The 20,004-nt window shown below is 33.1% G+C and overlaps 1 protein-coding gene across 2 annotated transcripts in view; it reads left to right on the top strand.

Annotated features, from left to right (window-relative positions):
• LOC149806521 (regulator of G protein signaling 22-like) overlaps positions 1 to 20,004 on the top strand; it is a 201,709-nt gene that overhangs the window by 67,465 nt on the left and 114,240 nt on the right. For both annotated transcript variants that reach the window (XM_089954185.1, XM_089954186.1), the window contains 2 exons: positions 109 to 171; positions 18,025 to 18,255. In XM_089954185.1, the coding sequence (XP_089810311.1) occupies positions 109 to 171; positions 18,025 to 18,255 (294 nt within the window). The remainder of the gene's footprint in view (positions 1 to 108; positions 172 to 18,024; positions 18,256 to 20,004) is intronic.

The following is a 20,004-nucleotide window of genomic DNA, read 5'->3' as shown; positions in this document are numbered from 1 at the left end:
TATAATGTGAAAGTATAATTTATATACAAGAATTTATTGGATCTGTGTATGAACTGTATACAGTGCTCTTCCTTCTGTGTTATTTCACTGAGTTATTTTTCCTTTCAGGAGGACTTTCTTGTCACTGATGACCTCTTTGTGGAGTATTTCAACAAATTCCTTGCACTACCTGTAAGTACAATGAACCGATTTGTTTCTTTTATTTTATTGCATACCCGTGTAATGTTTCATTGTTAATCTTGTATTCTGTATTTATGTTCAGTACCCAGACTGGGACTATGTTAATTTAGTATTTAGTGATATTCAGCCTGTATTTTCATACTGAACACCAAGACTGGGGCTATGTTAATTTAGCATTCAGTATGGATATTCAGTCAGTATTTTCATATTACATACCCAGACTGGGGCTGTGTTAATTTAACATTCAGTATGGATATTCAATCAGTATTTTCATATTACATACCCAGACTGGGGCTGTGTTAATTTAACATTCAGTATGGATATTCAATCAGTATTTTCATATTACATACCCAGACTTGGACTATGTTAATTTAATATTCAGTGCTATTTTCTGGGTATGCAAAATGAAAATACAGACTGAATATCCACACTGAATGCTATATTAACATAGCTATAGTATGGGTATGCAATCTGATAATATCACTGAATGTTAAATTAACATAGTCCCAGTCTGAAAATTATAAAACTTTCATATGTAATTACCATGCATGAATGTAACATTTTCATATGTAATTGCCATATATGATTTTTGGGGGTGAACAAAGAGTTCTAGTAATTACATATGAAACTTTTACATTCATGCATGGTATGTGTGTTTGTTTTCCAGCACAGTAACATTCATGTTAAATATGGGATATGTACCTGTGTATGTTTGCCAGCACAGTAATATTCATGCTAAATATTGTATATTCTACCTGTGTGTGTTTACCAACACAGTAATATTTATGTTAAATATGGGATATGGTACCTGTGTGTGTTTGCCAGCACAGTAATATTCATGTTAAATATGGGATATGGTACCTGTGTGTGTTTGCCAGCACAGTAATATTCATGCTAAATATTGTATATTCTACCTGTGTGTGTTTGCCAGCACAGTAATATTCATGCTAAATATGGGATATGGTACCTGTATGTGTTTCCCACTACAGTAATATGTTAAATATGGTATATGGTACCTCTGTGTGTTTACCAGCACAGTAATATTCATGTTAAATATGGGATATGGTACCTCTGTGTGGTTGCCAGCACAGTAATATTCATGCTAAATATGGGACTGGTATATGGTGCATGTGTGTGTTTGTCAGCATGGTAATATTCATGCTAAATATGGTATATGGTACCTCTGTGCATTTACCAGCACAGTAATATTCATGCTAAATATGGGATATGGTACCTCTGTGTGTTTATCAGCACAGTAATATTCATGCTAAATATGGGATATGGTACCTCTGTGTGGTTGCCAGCACAGTAATATTCATGCTAAATATGGGATATGGTACCGCTGTGTGGTTGCCAGCACAGTAATATTCATGCTAAATATGGGATATGGTACCTCTGTGTGTTTATCAGCACAGTAATATTCATGTTAAATATGGGATATGGTACCTCTGTGTGTTTACCAGCACAGTAATATTCATGCTAAATATGAGATATGGTACCTCTGTGTGTTTACAAGGGATATGGTACCTGTGTGTGTTTACCAGCACAGTAATATTCTTGTTAAATATGCTACATGTATATGGTAATTGTGTGTATTCACCAGAACAGTATTATTCATGTTTGTATGTTGGTAATTCAATGTGCTTCATTTTCTACCTTGCCTTGATTTATTGGTACAGTTTAAATTTATATAATCTGTCATGTACATCAATAAAATGTATTGGTACAGTTTAAAATTTATATAATCTGTCATGTACATGAATACAATGTATTGGTACAGTTTAAAATGTATATAATATGTCATGTACATCAATACAATTTATTGGTACAGTTTAAAATTTATATAATCTGTCATGCACATCAATAAAATTTATTGGTACAGTTTAAAATGTATATAATCTGTCATGCACATCAATAAAATTTATTGGTACAGTTTAAAATTTATATAATCTGTCATGTACATCAATATTTGTCAAGAACATTTAGTCCATAAAATGGTTTTATGATTGGTTGTACGGACTACCTTATTTTTTGCAATTATTCTTTGGTTGGAATTATCTTACATATGGCAAAGTGTAGTGTCAGTGTCGAGTCCAATCAAGCCTGTCAACAGCTGTTCTGTATATCAAGTTTCTGTTGTTTGTGAAGCTCACTTTAGTGGGTATTGATTCAACAGACAAGGTCATGATTCAGGTTTTTATCTGTACTGGCTTGTGAATATGAACACATTGTGTAAGAAAAGATTTCTTTTTTTCAAACCCGTTTTGTGAAATGATCTGGAGAAAACTCCGATGTTTTTCCCCCCAAATAATAGTTTTAAATTTAACTAACTAGCATGTGGCTGAATCTTGGCATTATCTGTGACCTTGTATATGTGATATCAGGTTCAAGGTCAAAGTCTGCAACAAAGATTTTTGCACTGAATAATTACAGGAATTTTGCTACTAAATTTTGTGTGTTGGAGCATGTAAGGGATATCAGAGATGGTTTAAAAACTCTGGAGTTAAGAAGAAAAGATGAAGGAACAGACTTATTGTGGACTCCTAGAAATTATTTTAAGCTAAGATATCATTGTCTGCTTTGAAAAACACTTTTCCATGGCACAAAAGTGGCTTTTGAAACTTGGTCATCATGCTTGAAAATCTCAGAATATTACTTAGTAATATTATTTTTGTCATTCTTGCCTTAGTCAACAACTTAGCCATTCAGTTTGGCATCTGTGTGCATGCATGTATGCCCATTGACACTGGCATCTCTGTGCATGCATGTATGTCCATTCACACTGGCATCTCTGTGCATGCATGTATGTCCATTCACACTGGCATCTCTGTGCATGCATGTATGTCCATTCACACTGGCATCTCTGTGCATGCATGTATGATCATCAACACCCTACATTAACGTTAGTTATAAAAGTCCTTTTCTAACTTTCTAGTTAAATAAAAGTGGGCTCGAAACAAGTGTGTTCTTGTATACCATTAATTCTCTATTGTACACTAAGAAGTTATTCATTCAGTTAGTTTTTATAGATACAAATTGTAATAAAGATGGCAGGCTATGAGTAAACTAAATATTTTTTGTGACATGCATTGACATGGCTGGTTTATGTTAGTTGTAATAACCATGTGTCCAGCAGGGGTCAGTAACATAGCTGTAATAACCATGTGTCCAGCAGGGGTTAGTAGCATAGCAGTAATAACCATGTGTCCAGCAGGGGTCAGTAGCATAGCTGTAATAACCATGTGTCCAGCAGGGGTCAGTAGCATAGCTGTAATAACCAGGTGTCCAGCAGGGGTCAGTAGCATAGTTGTAATAACCATGTGTCCAGCAGGGGTCAGTAGCATAGCTGTAATAACCAGGTGTCCAGCAGGGGTCAGTAGCATAGCTGTAATAACCATGTGTCCAGCAGGGGTCAGTAGCATAGTTGTAATAACCAGGTGTCCAGCAGGGGTCAGTAGCATAGTTGTAATAACCATGTGTCCAGCAGGGGTCAGTAGCATAGCTGTAATAACCATGTGTCCAGCAGGGGTCAGTAGCATAGTTGTAATAACCATGTGTCCAGCAGGGGTCAGTAGCATAGTTGTAATAACCATGTGTCCAGCAGGTGTTAGTATCATGAACGTATTCTAACTTGTTTGACACACACACACACACACACAGATATATATGCCAATTTTTGTACACACACACACACACACACACACACACACACACATATATATATATATTATATATATATATATATATATATATATAATATAAAGTGTATTTTAAAAAGAGTACTTCCTCTGACTCAAATTTCACATGCCACATAAGATCAGTATCTCTTTTGCTATTATTTTGACATCATAAAAATTGCTACACTAAAAACAAATCACTTACCCTGACTCAAATTCCACTTTCCAAAAAGGTCTCAAATTTTGTTGGCTATTATTTTGACACATTATGAAAACTGCTCTACTTTAAACAAGAAAGAAAGATTTCAATGCTTTAAATGGACTGATTTTCTGTGTTCATTTGTAAAACAGTACTTCAGAAGGAAACAAAATTATGACATTGTTGTATGAAAATTTTATTTGAATTGAACTCATTAAAATTGATGTTTCCTCCATGACTTGATGCAAGCCATTAATCAGCATGAAAATACTTTACAGTGTTTTCAAAGAACATTCATGTCTGTGATTATTTTCTCACATTTTGATTCCATAGTCTTGCTCCAATTTCTAGAAAATAAGAACCATGTTTTAATGTCCCATATATAAATTGAAACAAAAATCATTTTCAAGACAGAAAAAAATTATCCTGGTAGGAAAGAAACCCCCTCCCCCAGTTAAATGGTTGAGCCATCATACTCAGTAATCCACTAGTTTACCTTAATTGTTAAACCACTGCATATTTGTTTAACCACTGACAAATTACCTTGTAAGCTTGAACAAGGGACAGTTTATTATTAACCAGAGAAATATGGAGAAGAGAAATAGTACTGTTCCCTATTCATAGGTTATGTACTTTTCTCTGAAGGCAAAGTTTATAGTTTTCAATACAAGGACCTTCAAAATGAGGCACAGGAGGGGGAAACATGAATAATTTACCTGTGACTATCAATATCTTTGCAATGGGAATGCCACATTTGGTTGACTAACTCAGAATTTTGTCTGGCAAATTAGTTAATTGGTCAATACAGTTGATTGACTCAGTATTTTGTCAGGCAAATTAGATGACACATTCAGCTGGCTCACTCAGCATTTTGTCAGGCAAATTAATTAACATATTTTGTTGTCTCACTCAGTGTTTTGTCAGGCAAATTAATTAACACATTTGGTTGTCTCACTCAGTGTTTTGTCAGGCAAATTAATTAACACATTTGGTTGTCTCACTCAGTGTTTTGTCAGGCAAATTAATTAACACATTTGGTTGTCTCACTCAGTGTTTTGTCAGGCAAATTAGGTAACACATTTGGTTGTCTCACTCAGTGTTTTGTCAGGCAAATTAGGTAACACATTTGGTTGTCTCACTCAGTGTTTTGTCAGGCAAAATAGGTAACACATTTGGTTTTCTCGATCAATCAGTGTTTTATCTAGCAAATTAGATAAGATATTTTTGTTTTACAAGCCTAATAGGCAACTTGCTTTAAATGCAGGAGTGCCCTTTCTAGATTTAGAGGATCCCCAGGCATCGGTTATCCAAGTTCTTTGAGCACTGAATTTTACATAGTGTGTATTATTTTTTTCTCCCCCTGTCTCCTTCTATCAATATATATGTGTGGTCATATTAAATGACTCAATCCAACTGAACAGAACTGTGCATCACAGGCACCAAGATGTCAACAAATATGGATTATAATCTTCACACTGTATTTGATATCAGTAAATAATTGATCTCCACCTAACTGCCAAATAACATTTCATGTGCAACAATGCTAGCTACCATTTCTAACCAGTATACAAACTCTGCCTGTAAGGTGCTGTAAAGACATACCAACTCTTCACCACCCCAAAATTCAAATATGTAATTCAAAACTGCTGGTCATTCTTCTTTTCTTTGCACAAGGTCTTTATATATATATATATATATATATATATATATATATATATATATATATATATATATATATATATATATATATATATATATATATATATATATATATATATTGATTACAGTTTTGTAAAAATTATATTTTAACATTAAATTGATACTGTGGCTGTCAAAGTTAATAAAATGTGTTTCATACCTTCAATCAGTGGTTCCTAATCTTTCGTCACAATGACCTATATTGGCCAACAGAATGACCTCCCAACACTCAGGCTTAAAATTTGATTTAAAATTTTCTTCTGATGACCCTTTGAAACCCTACTGAGGACCCCCCAAGTGACCCTGATTTGGGTTGTGACTTTAAATGGACTCCTCCCAGGGAACACATTGGAGGGAGCCAAGATAATACCCTTGTTGCTGTTGATGGTTACCATTTGGACATGTAATATAAACCAAGTTTAATCAATTTCCAACCGACAGTTTAGGACATACAGAATGACAAGCTGTGTCCTTGAGGCTTAAGTATGGAAATGCCTATAATGTAATGTAAAGACAATTCATGACTACATAAATTATCCAGATGTTTTTATGACGTAGATTAGAAAACTGCTGTTAAAAGAAGTGGTGACAGATATTTTAAACACAGCAAAAACTAATTGGTAAATATGATTTGTGTATATACTGTCTTAGAGGTAAATTCATATAAACCTATTACACCTACATAGGTAAATAGGTAAATATTGACCCTAGATACTATGTCCATCTATTGGAGCCAATTAATTATTATCCTGATTTTTGACAGGGTGCTTGTCCTTGTTTGTTCAATATAAATACCGATAGTGAATGAACTTGTTATGAACTGTCTAAAATACAAATTGATAGGTTTTTGCTCACGATAAACTGTTTAGATAGAAATTTTCCCCATGCATAAAATATGAATGGATCAGAGTTTATGTTAATTTCCTACTGGTTTGTATATCAATGTAGTAAAACTGTTCATTGGAATTATACATATGACTGACATTGTACTAAAGGATGCAAAACGAAACTGCTTAAAGATTCTTCTATATGGATTACATCATTATTTTATGTTTAATTTATATTACCATTATGTTGTTGTTGTTGTTGTTATCGGGTTACCATATTACCATTAAAGATGATATACAATAATGTTTTCTTTTACATTAGTTTACAGTATAAACTTGATTATATAAATGTTATTGGAGAGATATTGAAATAACATTATTTATTTATCTGTCTGCCACTCCAGTGGCCTATTAGTGGTTAGAGCATCTGCCTCAGATATGGGATGTCTGGGTTCGAACCCCAGCCGAGCCATACCAAAGACTTATAAAAGTGGTACATGTACTAGCAGCTGCCTCACTTGGCACTCACAGTTAAGAGTTTAGTGTTAGGACTGGTCATCTTTGTGTCAGGATAATGTGACTGGGTGGGACATCATGCTACATGTCTGTGCCATGATGCTCCAGTGCTAGACATCACTAATAAACTGCCTCACTGCAGACATTGTAGAAATATGACTGAAAAATTGTTAAAGCTACATTAAAAATCCAAATCACACAAGTACACATGCACTGAACCAGATAAAACTAAGAAATATTAATACTTGGCTAATAAACAGGCCCTGCTGCATTTCAGAACCAAGTTGGGTAAAAAAAAGGCACTGTCCTTTCTCAAGACTAAATAGAGTAAAAATAAAAATGCTTAGGTATAAAAACAGCTGGTGATATTTGTTGACCAGATTAGGTTGTAACATGGCAGGGCACCATTTTACAACCAGCTAATAGTTCCCAAACAGCCCAGTTCTGTATTGGGACCAGTTAGATGTTTCAAAACAGCCCGATGATGTATCAGGGCAAGGTAGAAGTTCCAAAACAGCCTGATGATGTATCAGGGCCACGTAGAAGTTCCAAAACAGCCCGATGATGTATCAGGGCCAGGTAGAAGTTTCAAAACAGCCAGATGATGTATGAGGGCCAGGTAGAAGTTCCAAAACATCCCGATGATGTATCAGGGCCAGGTAGAAGTTTCAATACAGCCCAATGATGTATCAGGGCAAGGTAGAAGTTTCAAAACAGCCCAATGATGTATCATGGCCAGGTAGAAGTTTCAAAACAGCCCGATGATGTATCAGGGCCAGGTAGAAGTTCCAAAACAGCCCGATGATGTATCAGGACCAGGTAGAAGTTTCAAAACAGCCCAATGATGTATCAGGGCCAGGTAGAAGTTTCAAAACAGCCCAATGATGTATCGGGGCCAGGTAGAAGTTTCAAAACAGCCCGATTATGTATCAGGGCCAGGTAGAAGTTCCAAAACAGCCCGATGATGTATCAGGGCCAGGTAGAAGTTTCAAAACAGCCCGATGATGTATCAGGGCCAGGTAGAAGTTTCAAAACAGCCCGATGATGTATCAGGGCCAGGTAGAAGTTTCAAAACAACCTAATGTTTTATTGGGTACAGGCAAGAATTGCAAAAAGGTTCTGCCATTTCATGACAAGCCACCCATCCCCAGCACATACTGATATACAATTCTGTCTTAAAAACCGGTTGTTGTTAAAGAGTTTGATTCATTGGTACTAACATAGCTAAGCTCATGATAATGCTGATTTCAATAAATTCTCACAATGTTTCCTTATGTTGGCATTTTATATTTTGTTGCTTATATACTTCCGACAATATCAATATTTTTGTTGAAGAAGGGTAAATTGAAAAGGATGTAAAATCATTGTTTTAGTTTTAGAATTTACCATAGAAACCTCTTTACTCTTGAAATAAAGAGTTAAAGAGTGTCTCAAGTAAGGCAAAAACATTTTAATGGAAATTAAATATTTTATGACTGTATTGTCATCTTATTGCATGCTGAATATTTCGTGGGAAAAAAGTCATTGTTAGCAACCAAGCGATGAGAAAAATATTTGAAAATCTTAGTTGAGGAAGAATTTTTTTAGATGTTTTAGTGTAACAGTGGCTCTGTCCATTAAACTGACACATTGTTTCCTAGAATGTTTCAATGTGACCAAACAAATTCTTGCAACTTTTTAATTGAAACATGTGAGCTTGGCCTTTGTAGGTTTTATTTGGCCTTGATTTCCATTTCTGATATCCAGAAAATCGATATAACTGAAAATTGATATCATCCATACAGCTAGAAATCAGAGAGATCAGTGACGTGATGAATTTTATCTTAAACTGTATGTATATTCTAAACAATATTTCAAATTCTCAGATATAAAGTTGAGGCGGACTTTAGAACAGAACAGAATAATAATTTAAATCTTTGCCACACACAGATAGCATATGAGAAAAACAAATCTGAGTATCTCATATATTTGCTATTTTAGAATGAAAATAGGAAACATGCATATGTAGTATTTGGAAACAAAACTTGAGAGAAATCAATATTCCCAAGATTTAAGTGTTATAGTCTTTCAGTCAGAGTGTACATTATTAATAAGATATGTAGAAATTTATACTCATCAGCAGTAAAATATTATTTAATACGATGTTATATTTTACAGAGATAACAGGACTTCTAAATGTCAGTTTTATCTTGTGCAACACCTGTACCACATGTACTCCCTTACAAGTTGTGTCCAAGTGAAAACAAACATAGACCCTGCTCTGCCATCACATTACACACCAGCAGACCAGGGTCAGTGTTGTTATTTTACTGATTTGTTCTAATAAACTGCATAGACCCAGACCTGTGTGTGTATTATGTGATGACAGATGTGGGTCTGGGCAGTTGACAGTTGGATCTGACTTACAGTTAAGTATATACAGACATACCTATATAGTCTGTCCCACATAAGTAATATAATATATAATGATACATTCTGATTTAGGATGCTTACACAACTTCAGAGTGAATCCCTTCCTTGAAATGTATGTCCCACATAAGTAATATAATATATAATGATACATTCTGGCTTAGGATGCTTACACAACTTCAGAGTGAATCCCTTCCTTGAAAGTGTATGTCCCACATAAGTAATATAATATATAATGATACATTCTGACTTAGGATGCTTACACAACTTCAGAGTGAATCCCTTCCTTGAAAGTGTATGTCCCACATAAGTAATATAATATATAGTGATACATTCTGACTTAGGATGCTTACACAACTTCAGAGTGAATCCCTTCCTTGAAAGTGTATGTCCCACATAAGTAATATAATATATAGTGATACATTCTGACTTAGGATGCTTACACAACTTGAAAGTGAATCACATTCTTGAAAGTGTATCTGAATGGCTGTTAACAAAATTAACTCAGATAAATGTTATGTAAATAAAATAAAGTTTTTCTAAACTCACTTGTTAATGTTATTACTATTGCATGAATTATGCAAATATCTTCATTATTATTTTTATGATGAAGTGTGTACGAGTGGATAGCAAGAAATGTATGTACAATGTATGTGAGCAATACGATTATAAACTTAATATTTTGCAAAATTTAGGTTGAAGACTGGAAGGAGGAAAGAAAGAAACTCAACATAAGTATTAATACTGGAAAACAGTTGGCTTGTACAGGCTACACACATGACAATTTGATTGAAAACAATTGGCTTGTACAGGCTACACACATGACAATTTGATTGAAAACAGTTGGCTTGTACAGGCTACACACATGACAATTTGATTGAAAACAGTTGGCTTGTACAGGCTACACACATGACAATTTGATTGAAAACAGTTGGCTTGTACAGGCTACACACATGACAATTTGATTGAAAACAATTGGCTTGTACAGGCTACACACATGACAATTTGATTGAAAACAATTGGCTTGTACAGGCTACACACATGACAAATTGATTGAAAACAATATTATGTTAATGTAATATAAAATGCATAAATTTGTTTACAAAATGAATTTTCTAGATTATGTGATAAAACGACTTAGTTGAAATTCCATAGTAAATTCTTCCTCTGAAACAATGGTAGCTGATTAGGTTTTACAACCTACCCAGACTTAAATCTAAAGCTTTTAATTATGAAACCGAAAACAATCCGTTTGGGAGCTGAGAGTGCCATACTATACAAGTAAAACAAAATACCAAGAAATTATAAAAATTATTCAAGTAATATAAGATACACAGAACTATTAAAATTGAATTATCCACCTAACTAATGCTTAAATAATAGTGTGTAGAACAAATGTGAATACATTCATCATAAAATAATTGTGTGTAGAACACATGTGAATACATTCATCATAAAATAATAGTGTGTAGAACACATGTGAATACATTCATCATAAAATAATTGTGTGTAGAACAAATGTGAATACATTCATCATAAAATAATAGTGTGTAGAACAAATGTGAATACATTCATCATAAAATAATAGTGTGTAGAACAAATGTGAATACATTCATCATAAAATAATAGTGTGTAGAACAAATGTGAATACATTCATCATAAAATAATTGTGTGTAGAACAAATGTGAATACATTCATCATAAAATAATTGTGTGTAGAACAAATGTGAATACATTCATCATAAAATAATTGTGTGTAGAACAAATGTGAATACATTCATCATAAAACAAATGTAAATGTGTTCATCATAAAATAATAGTGTGTAGAACAAATGTAAATGTGTTCATCATAAAATAATAGTGTATAGAACAAATGTGAATGTGTTCATCATAAAATAATAGTGTATAGAACAAATGTGAGTGTTCATCATAAAATAATAGTGTATAGAACAAATATGAATGTGTTCACCATAAAATAATAGTGTATAGAACAAATATGAATGTGTTCATAAAAATAGTAGTGTGTAGAACAAATGTAAATGTGTTCATCATAAAATAAGTGTATATAACAAGTGTAAATGTGTTCACCATAAAATAATAGTGTCTAGAACAAATGTAAATGTGTTCATCATAAAATTATAGTTTGTAGAACAAATGGAAATGTGTTCATCATAAAATAATAGTGTATAAAACAAATGGAAATGTGTTCATCATAAAATAAAAGTGTGTAGAACAAATGTAAATGTGTTCATCATAAAATAATAGTGTATAGAACAAATGTAAATGTGTTCATCATAAAATTATAGTGTGTAGAACAAATGTGAATGTGTTCATCATAAAATAATAGTGTATAGAACAAATGTAAATGTGTTCATCATAAAATAATAGTGTATAGAACAAATGTAAATGTGTTCTTCATTAAATAATAGTGTGTAGAACAAATGTAAATGTGTTCTTCATAAAATAATAGTGGTGATGAATTAATACCAAGACCTTTTCACACCTCATTATGATTATCCTTGCATTACTACAAATATTTATAGTGTTACCATAGTTTGGTCAAAAGTTTATGTAAAGTTTTTAAAGTTTGGTAAATGATATTGTCCTGAAATGATTCTAAATCAGTTTTAAATATTGCAGCATTGTTGTCATAAACTAAAATTAAAATGTTGATATCTGTTGTATCTTGAAACCTTCTAAATATATATTCAGTTTGGAAAACCAAGTTTGTTGCAAGAAAGGTTTCAGTTCATTAGGGCTGAGTGTTAAGAGTCTATACTCTTAAAATAAATACCATAAAATTGAAAAGCAACAAGCTTTGTAAAATTCAACTAGTAATTTATTTCCCTAGAATACAAAGTAAAAATGTAATAAAAAGGAATGTATGTTGTTATGAATAAAATCCCATATAATCCTAGAATTACAGACTTAAGTCCAAATAATTTAAAAGTCCTGAATAAACTTCAGTAGAAGTCCAAATTAAATCCAAAGCTGGAGATGATGATGTGTCTGTGGTAGCTATTAGAGTATTGATGTACCAACATTCTTTAGTTGAATCACAGCAACATAATTCCAGCTTTGAATTCACATTAAATTCCAGTGAATGTCTTTATCCAAGAATATTATAAAGTAGTTTTGTATTTCCAGAGAAAATAGTTCCTTGAATTCAGTAATTTGAAGAATTAGAGTGCAGTGCAAACAATGTCAATAATATCAGTACAGATTTTGTACAGGCCTAACAATGTCAGTAATATCAGTACAGTTTTTCTACAGGCTTAACAAACAATGTCAGTAATATCAGTACATATTTTCTACAGGCCTAACAACGTCAGTAATATCAGTACAGTTTTTCTACAGGCCTAACAAACAATGTCAATAATATCAGTACAGATTTTCTACAGGCCTAACAAACAATGTCAGTAGTATCAGTACAGATTTTCTACAGGCCTAACAAACAGTGTCAATAATATCAGTACAGATTTTCTACAGGTCTAACAAACAATGTCACTAATATCAGTACAGTTTTTCTACAGGCCTAACAAACAAAAACTTTGGAGATAAATATACCATTTGCCCAGTACACATATAGACAGGAGGGGGGGGGGGAGGCAAACCCAGTGGTTGCCCTGTGTGCTGGAGGTGATAAGGTGCAAAAAATATGGGTGACAGAGGTCCTGGGGCATCAGAACCTCTATGGGTCTTCATTGTTACCCCAGGTGCCATGTAACCTTAGTACCCCAATACATTTGCCAGCAAACATCGAACTGAAAGTTAGTTTGCCATACAGATTATGAATAATTGTGAAAAGGTTGAAGTTTACATTGTTTTGGAGTAACTTAATTGTTAGATCCTCATAGTCAAACTGAATTGAAACGTTTGCTTTATTCTATAAAAGAATATGATGGGTTTTTTCTTCTGAATTTCAGTAATTCTTCTAGGACATAAAGTGTTGTGTATCCAGCTCAAAATTCAGCTTAATATTACTCATAACATAAGTGTAATGGATGCTTATTGCATGCATGGTCTTGGGAATGCATTCGTCAACAGTTTTGATACCATGGTAAACATGGCTGACATTGATTATATTTCCATCTGTGTAATGGATGCTTATTGCATGCAGGGTCTTGCGAATGCATTCATCAACAGTTTTGATACCATGGTAAACATGGCTGACATTGATTATATTGCCATCTGTGCCACTAGGCGATCAACATTTATTACCAATTAAGTCACCATTTTAACTAATCAAGGCATTTTAACTAATCAAGGGTTAATTATATAGACTGGACTAGAGATAGCCTTTGATCAAAGCATTTTGCTTAGTGAATCACGTTTGTTTAGTTTACGATTTCTGAATGACATATTGATCATATTCCAAAAATCTGTTGGGTGTATCATTTTAAATTCTCTCATTTTGGCTTCTGCTTCTTGACAAAATTTCTTTATGTGAAAATTCATTATTTTTTTGTGGTTGTTACTTGCTTTTTGGAGATTATTTTTTATTTATTGACAGGTACTTGAGTTGTTTAATTTTTGTTGATAGACAGGGACATGAGTTGTTTATTTTTTGTTTATAGACAGGGACTTGAGTTGTTTAGCTGTCAAAATGAATATTACTTTCATTGTTACTTTGGCACTGACATCTGAACCAACATTTATCTCAATGGTATATTCTTTGCACACTTTGACACTGACATCTAAACCAACATTTATCTCAATGGTATATTCTTTGCACACTTTGACACTGACATCTGAACCAACATTTATCTCAATGGTTTATTCTTTGCACACTTTGACACTGACATCTGAAACAACATTTTTCTCAATGGTATATTCTTTGCACACTTTGACACCAAAATAAATCCTAACTGTTATTATCATTGCTATATTTGTACTCCTCATTTTAATTTCCTCACAATTCTCTGGTAAAGTAGGATGAATGCCAGGTCTTTTGTATGAGTCTAGGTAGTTGGATAGATCTTGTAGGTCTCATAAAAACAGACAATGAAAATGGAAAGGGAAATCTAGTATCCATAGTGACAATGAAAATGGAAAGGGAAATCTAGTATCCTTAGTGACAATGAAAATGGAAAGGGAATCTAGTATCCATAGTGACAATGAAAATGGAAGGGAAATCTAGTATCTATAGTGACAATGGAAATGGATAGGGAAATCTAGTATCTAAAGTGACAATGAAAATAGAAAGGGAAATCTAGTATCCATAGTGACAATGAAAATGGAAAGGGAAATCTAGTATCTAAAGTGATAATCAAAATGGAAACAAAAATCTAGATTCTATAGTGACAATGAAAATGGAAAGGGAAATCTAGTATCCATAGTGACAATGAAAATAGAAAGAGAAATCTAGATTCTATAGTGACAATGAAAATAGAAATGGAAATCTAGTATATATAGTCTGTAGTGAAATGAGCGATCAAGAATCACTTAGCAAATAACCATTCTGAATATACATGTATATGCAAACAAAGGGTCATGACGAGAAAACAAATTATGTGGAGAGTCAGACACCATCCCAAATGGAATCCAATTGTAAAGTTCAACTTGCAGATAAATCCAATGGATTATATCACCAGTAATGAATGTCAGACAAGTCAAGTCATAAAAGAAAGCATCACACATGGAACAAAATATTGCAACTGAGGCCAGAAAGCAAATAGATATATTGATATAAAAGAAAAAAGCATGAAACACTAGAAAATAGTGACCATTTGCAACAAGGTAATGCTGCTAATGCATGCAATAATAGGTCATTGGTCACTACTGTCCATGTTACTATTAATAGTCATGGTAGCTCATTAAAGTAGATGTGACACTGGGAACATTGTCCATCTGTGTCCTGTGAGTCAAGTCAAGTATTCCTGAAATTATCAAAGCACACTAGAGAATTAACCGATGCTTTTGAATAGTTGATTATGGGAAATATTTTGGAAAGTATTGTTTATAGGTTTTGCTTTCACTGTGTCTTTCATTTAAGATAAATGCATTTTTTTCCTACTGATTTCAATCAAAATATTACACTCATTGCTCAGTGCAGTATCTCACAAAAAGTTCTATGATCAACAAGACTCAATTAGTGTTCTGTTGATGAATAATTATCAAGACCCAATTAGTGTTCTGTAGATGAATAATTTTCAAGACCCAGTTAGTGTTCTGTAGATGAATAATTATCAAGACCAATTAGTGTTCTGTAGATGAATAATTATCAAGACCCAATTAGTGTTCTGTAGATGAATAATTTTCAAGACCCAGTTAGTGTTCTGTAGATGAATAATTTTCAAGACCCAGTTAGTGTTCTGTAGATGAATAATTATCAAGACCCAATTAGTGTTCTGTAGATGAATAATTATCAAGACCCAAATAGTGTTCTGTAGATGAATATTTATCAAGACCCAGTTAGTGTTCTGTAGATGAATAATTTTCAAGACCCAATTAGTGTTCTGTAGATGAATAATTATCAAGACCCAATTAGTGTTCTGTAGATGAATAATTATCAAGACCAAATTAGTGTTCTGTAGATGAATATTTATCAAGACCCAGTTAGTGTTCTGTAGATGAATAATTTTCAAGACCCAATTAGTGTTCTGTAGATGAATAATTATCAAGACCCAATTAGTGTTCTGTAGATGAATAATTATCAAGACCAAATTAGTGTTCTGTAGATGAATAATTATCAAGACCCAGTTAGTGTTCTGTAGATGAATAATTTTCAAGACCCAGTTAGTGTTCTGTAGATGAATAATTATCAAGACCCAGTTAGTGTTCTGTAGATGAATAATTTTCAAGACCCAGTTAGTGTTCTGTAGATGAATATTTATCAAGACCCAATTAGTGTTCTGTAGATGAAATTTATCAAGACCCAATTAGTGTTCTGTAGATGAATAATTATCAAGACCCAATTAGTGTTCTGTAGATGAATAATTATCAAGACCAAATTAGTGTACTTAATTATTATCAAATATGTCAAGTATTTCATCAAACTGTAGGGAGAAAACTAATCAACACTAATACAATAATCTGATATTGAAATGGAAAAAAACCTGTATACTCCATGTACAGTAGATACTTGCAACTCCAGTTAAAACCTCTTATATGTCTATTTGATATCTGATAATAGATTCTAGTTCTTCTTCTTTGTGTCAAAATGTAGACGTATTTAATTTAGTTCTAGCAATCTACTTTTGGGACTCATATTTCCACAGATCTAATTTTATGTGCAGCTGTATTTTGATCCTTGAATGTCAATATCTCCTGACTGCATCGATGAATAGAGTCATCAGAATTTGTAGTTGTGAGCAATAAAAAATATCTGGAATTTATGACTACAAACTTCAAAGTCAAGGTTAATATTTAGCTCTACTGGTCAAACAAGTTTATGGGATGGCTTGTTGTCTGTCATCTGTCATCCACCCATCCATTAGCACATGTTTGTGGTCACTACTCCTCTTAGACAGCTTGGAGGATTGCCATTATAATTTACACAAACACAGTCATCCTATGGTATAGTTGGTCTTAAATGAAAATGGTGCTGCTCAGACATCCAGTATAGCCACAAGAACAGCCATCTTGAAACTCTTCCATTTAAATTGATGTTTGTATCAACACTAAGCACTTTATAAAGGAAAAAATGGTATTGAATTACTGGAAATTCTTTTGAGCACCAGTCCCTTCAAGGGACTCTTGTGCTTGTTTGAAATAACTTATTCTTCCACAGACAGATTGGAAGCACAAAGCACGATAGGTTATCCTTCCACAGATAGATTGGAAGCATAAAGTATATGATAGGTTATCCTTCCACAGATAGATTGGAAGCATAAAGTATATGATAGGTTATCCTTCCACAGATAGATTGGAAGCATAAAGTATATGATAGGTTATCCTTCCACAGATAGATTGGAAGCATAAAGTATATGATAGGTTATCCTTCCACAGATAGATTGGAAGCATCAAGTATGATAGGTTATCCTTCCACAGATAGATTGGAAGCATAAAGTATATGATAGGTTATCCTTCCACAGATAGATTGGAAGCATAAAGCATATGATAGGCTATAGATCAAAGTCACATGGTGAAATTTATCAAAACTGTTTCGATGGATTATGACAAGTTTTTTTATTCATTAGGTAGCTATATATATTAATTGTTTCCAAGAACAGGTTGTCTACATGGGTTTACAAGGAACATGCATACAAATATTGAGGTCATAAAGTGTAAAGTTAAGGTCACAGGATTCACTTAATTACATTTTCAGTAGTGATTCCAGCTTCGGTCTCCTTGGGTTTACTGGAATGTAGTCATCTTGCATTGATTAATTATATTACAAAGTACCATTCTGATATTTATTCTTGACCAGATAATAGCCAAGAATTTTTAGAGCTTTGCAAAACTATGTGTAAGTAATTATAGAAGTTAAAGTTTACAATTACCAGAAATAGAAATTTAAAAAAAAAATGAACATCAGCATGTTTATTCTCTGTTTGATGGAAATGTCATCATTTCAGACCTTCCCAGTGCCACTATGCTATAACCGGGAGTCAAAGGGTTTTGAAGTGGTCACAAGTGCCAAGAAGGAACTGGCCAATCAGATCAAGGCCGCCATCAGGTCACAGAAACGGACACCAAAGATCTACAAAGCCAGCAGAAATCACAGCTACATTGATATACCCCTGATACCCATAGAGAACCCTGATGGACCTGAAAATGTGGAGATCAACACTAGTTTCAATGTTATGGTAAATACAACATTAGCTCTTCACAATTCTCTGTGATTCAATGTTACAGTAAATACAACATTAGCTCTTTACAATTCTCTGTGAGCTCAACCTTATTCTAGACTTTCCTGTCATCTCTCTATTAAGGGAATGAAATCACTGAAACAACAAACATATGTCCATATGAAAGCTGGTGCTTTCTTTCATGTCATTTTTTGGTAGCATTTTAAAGATTTTAAATAAATTTGGTAGCATTTTAAAAGATTTTAAATAAATTTGGTAGCATTTTAAAAGATTTTTAAATAAATCTGGTTGCATTTCAAAAGATTTTAAATGAGTCTGATAGCATTTTGAAAGGATTTTAAATTAATTTATTAAGGGAATGAAATCACTGAAACAACAAACATATGACCATATGAAAGCTGGTGATTTCTTTCATGTCATTTTTTGGTAGCATTTTAAAGATTTTAAATAAATTTGGTAGCATTTTAAAAGATTTTAAATACATTTGGTTGCATTTTAAAGATTGAAATAAATTTGGTAGTATTTTAAAAGGTTTTAAAAAATTTGATTGCATTTTAAAAGATTTTAAAGGATTTCTTCCTACTTGCCATAGGTCTCTTAAGAAAAATATGTGCTTTTAGTTTTTGATAATTTTAAAAATATTATGATTCAAGGAGGTTTCAACCAATGATAAGACAAAGGTCAAGGTTTCAACCAATGATAAGACAAGGTCATGGTTTCAACCAATGATAAGACCAAGGTCATGCTAATGGAAAATGTTGCATCCTGGACACATAATGATCAAGCTCAAGATTATGCCTAGTGTCCATGCAAGGTCAAACATTACAAAAGAAAACTTTGTTTAGGGCTCACAGGGCTTACACAGACTTAGACTGTAATTGTTGCCACTCAGACTACCTAAAGATCAATAGACAGAAACATGGATGTATTACCATTTTAGAATTTTATGGTGTTTTATTATTGTATTAAAAACCAAGTAGTTTTTGTCATTTGCACTCTGTCCATGTCATGTCAGGATTAATGAATTTCACTTGCCAGTGAAATTTTTGGCTCTATGTCTATCTTTAAATCAATCGTATTGTTGACATAGTTATAACTGCTAATGTCATCAAGGAGACGGGGGGGGGGGGAAATAAATAGTATTTACTACAAACACTAACACTTACAAATGTAGCTTTTATTGATTCTGCCATATTTGTTATAATTTCAGTACTGCTTCAAAGCAATAGCATTTCAGTCTTATCTTGTTCCTTTAATGTAAATGCCCCAATGGTAAAATGCATACCAAGTGATCTGTTTCTAAATAATTACTTTGCATAATTTATAAAATATATTTTTCTTGTTAATACTTTTCATGAAATATAGGTGATTTTCATATTGAAATATGGCATTGCTTGGAAAAAGCCAAAGTTGACAAGAATTTAGTGTAAGGTCCATTAAACAATGCATTATATGGATTTACCAGAAATAATTGGGTATAGTGTGCATTACACAAAGCATCACATGGATTTACCAATAAGAATTGGGTGTAGTGTGCATTACACCATGCATCACATGGATTACCAATGAGAATGAGGTGTAGTGTGCATTACACAAAGCATCACATGGATTTACCAATAAGAATTGGGTGTAGTGTGCATTACACCATGCATCACATGGATTTACCAGTTAGAATTGAGTGTAGTGTGCATTACACAAAGCATCACATGGTTTTTCCAGTTAGAATTGGGTGAAGTGTGCATTACA

The sequence above is a fragment of the Sinohyriopsis cumingii genome, chromosome 1, assembly GCF_028554795.1.
Source record: "Sinohyriopsis cumingii isolate HCF-2022 chromosome 1, ASM2855479v2, whole genome shotgun sequence".
NCBI classification, from domain to species: domain Eukaryota; kingdom Metazoa; phylum Mollusca; class Bivalvia; order Unionida; family Unionidae; genus Sinohyriopsis; species Sinohyriopsis cumingii.
Note: the sequence above shows the minus strand (reverse complement) of the source record. Positions and strands in the feature narration are given on the sequence as shown.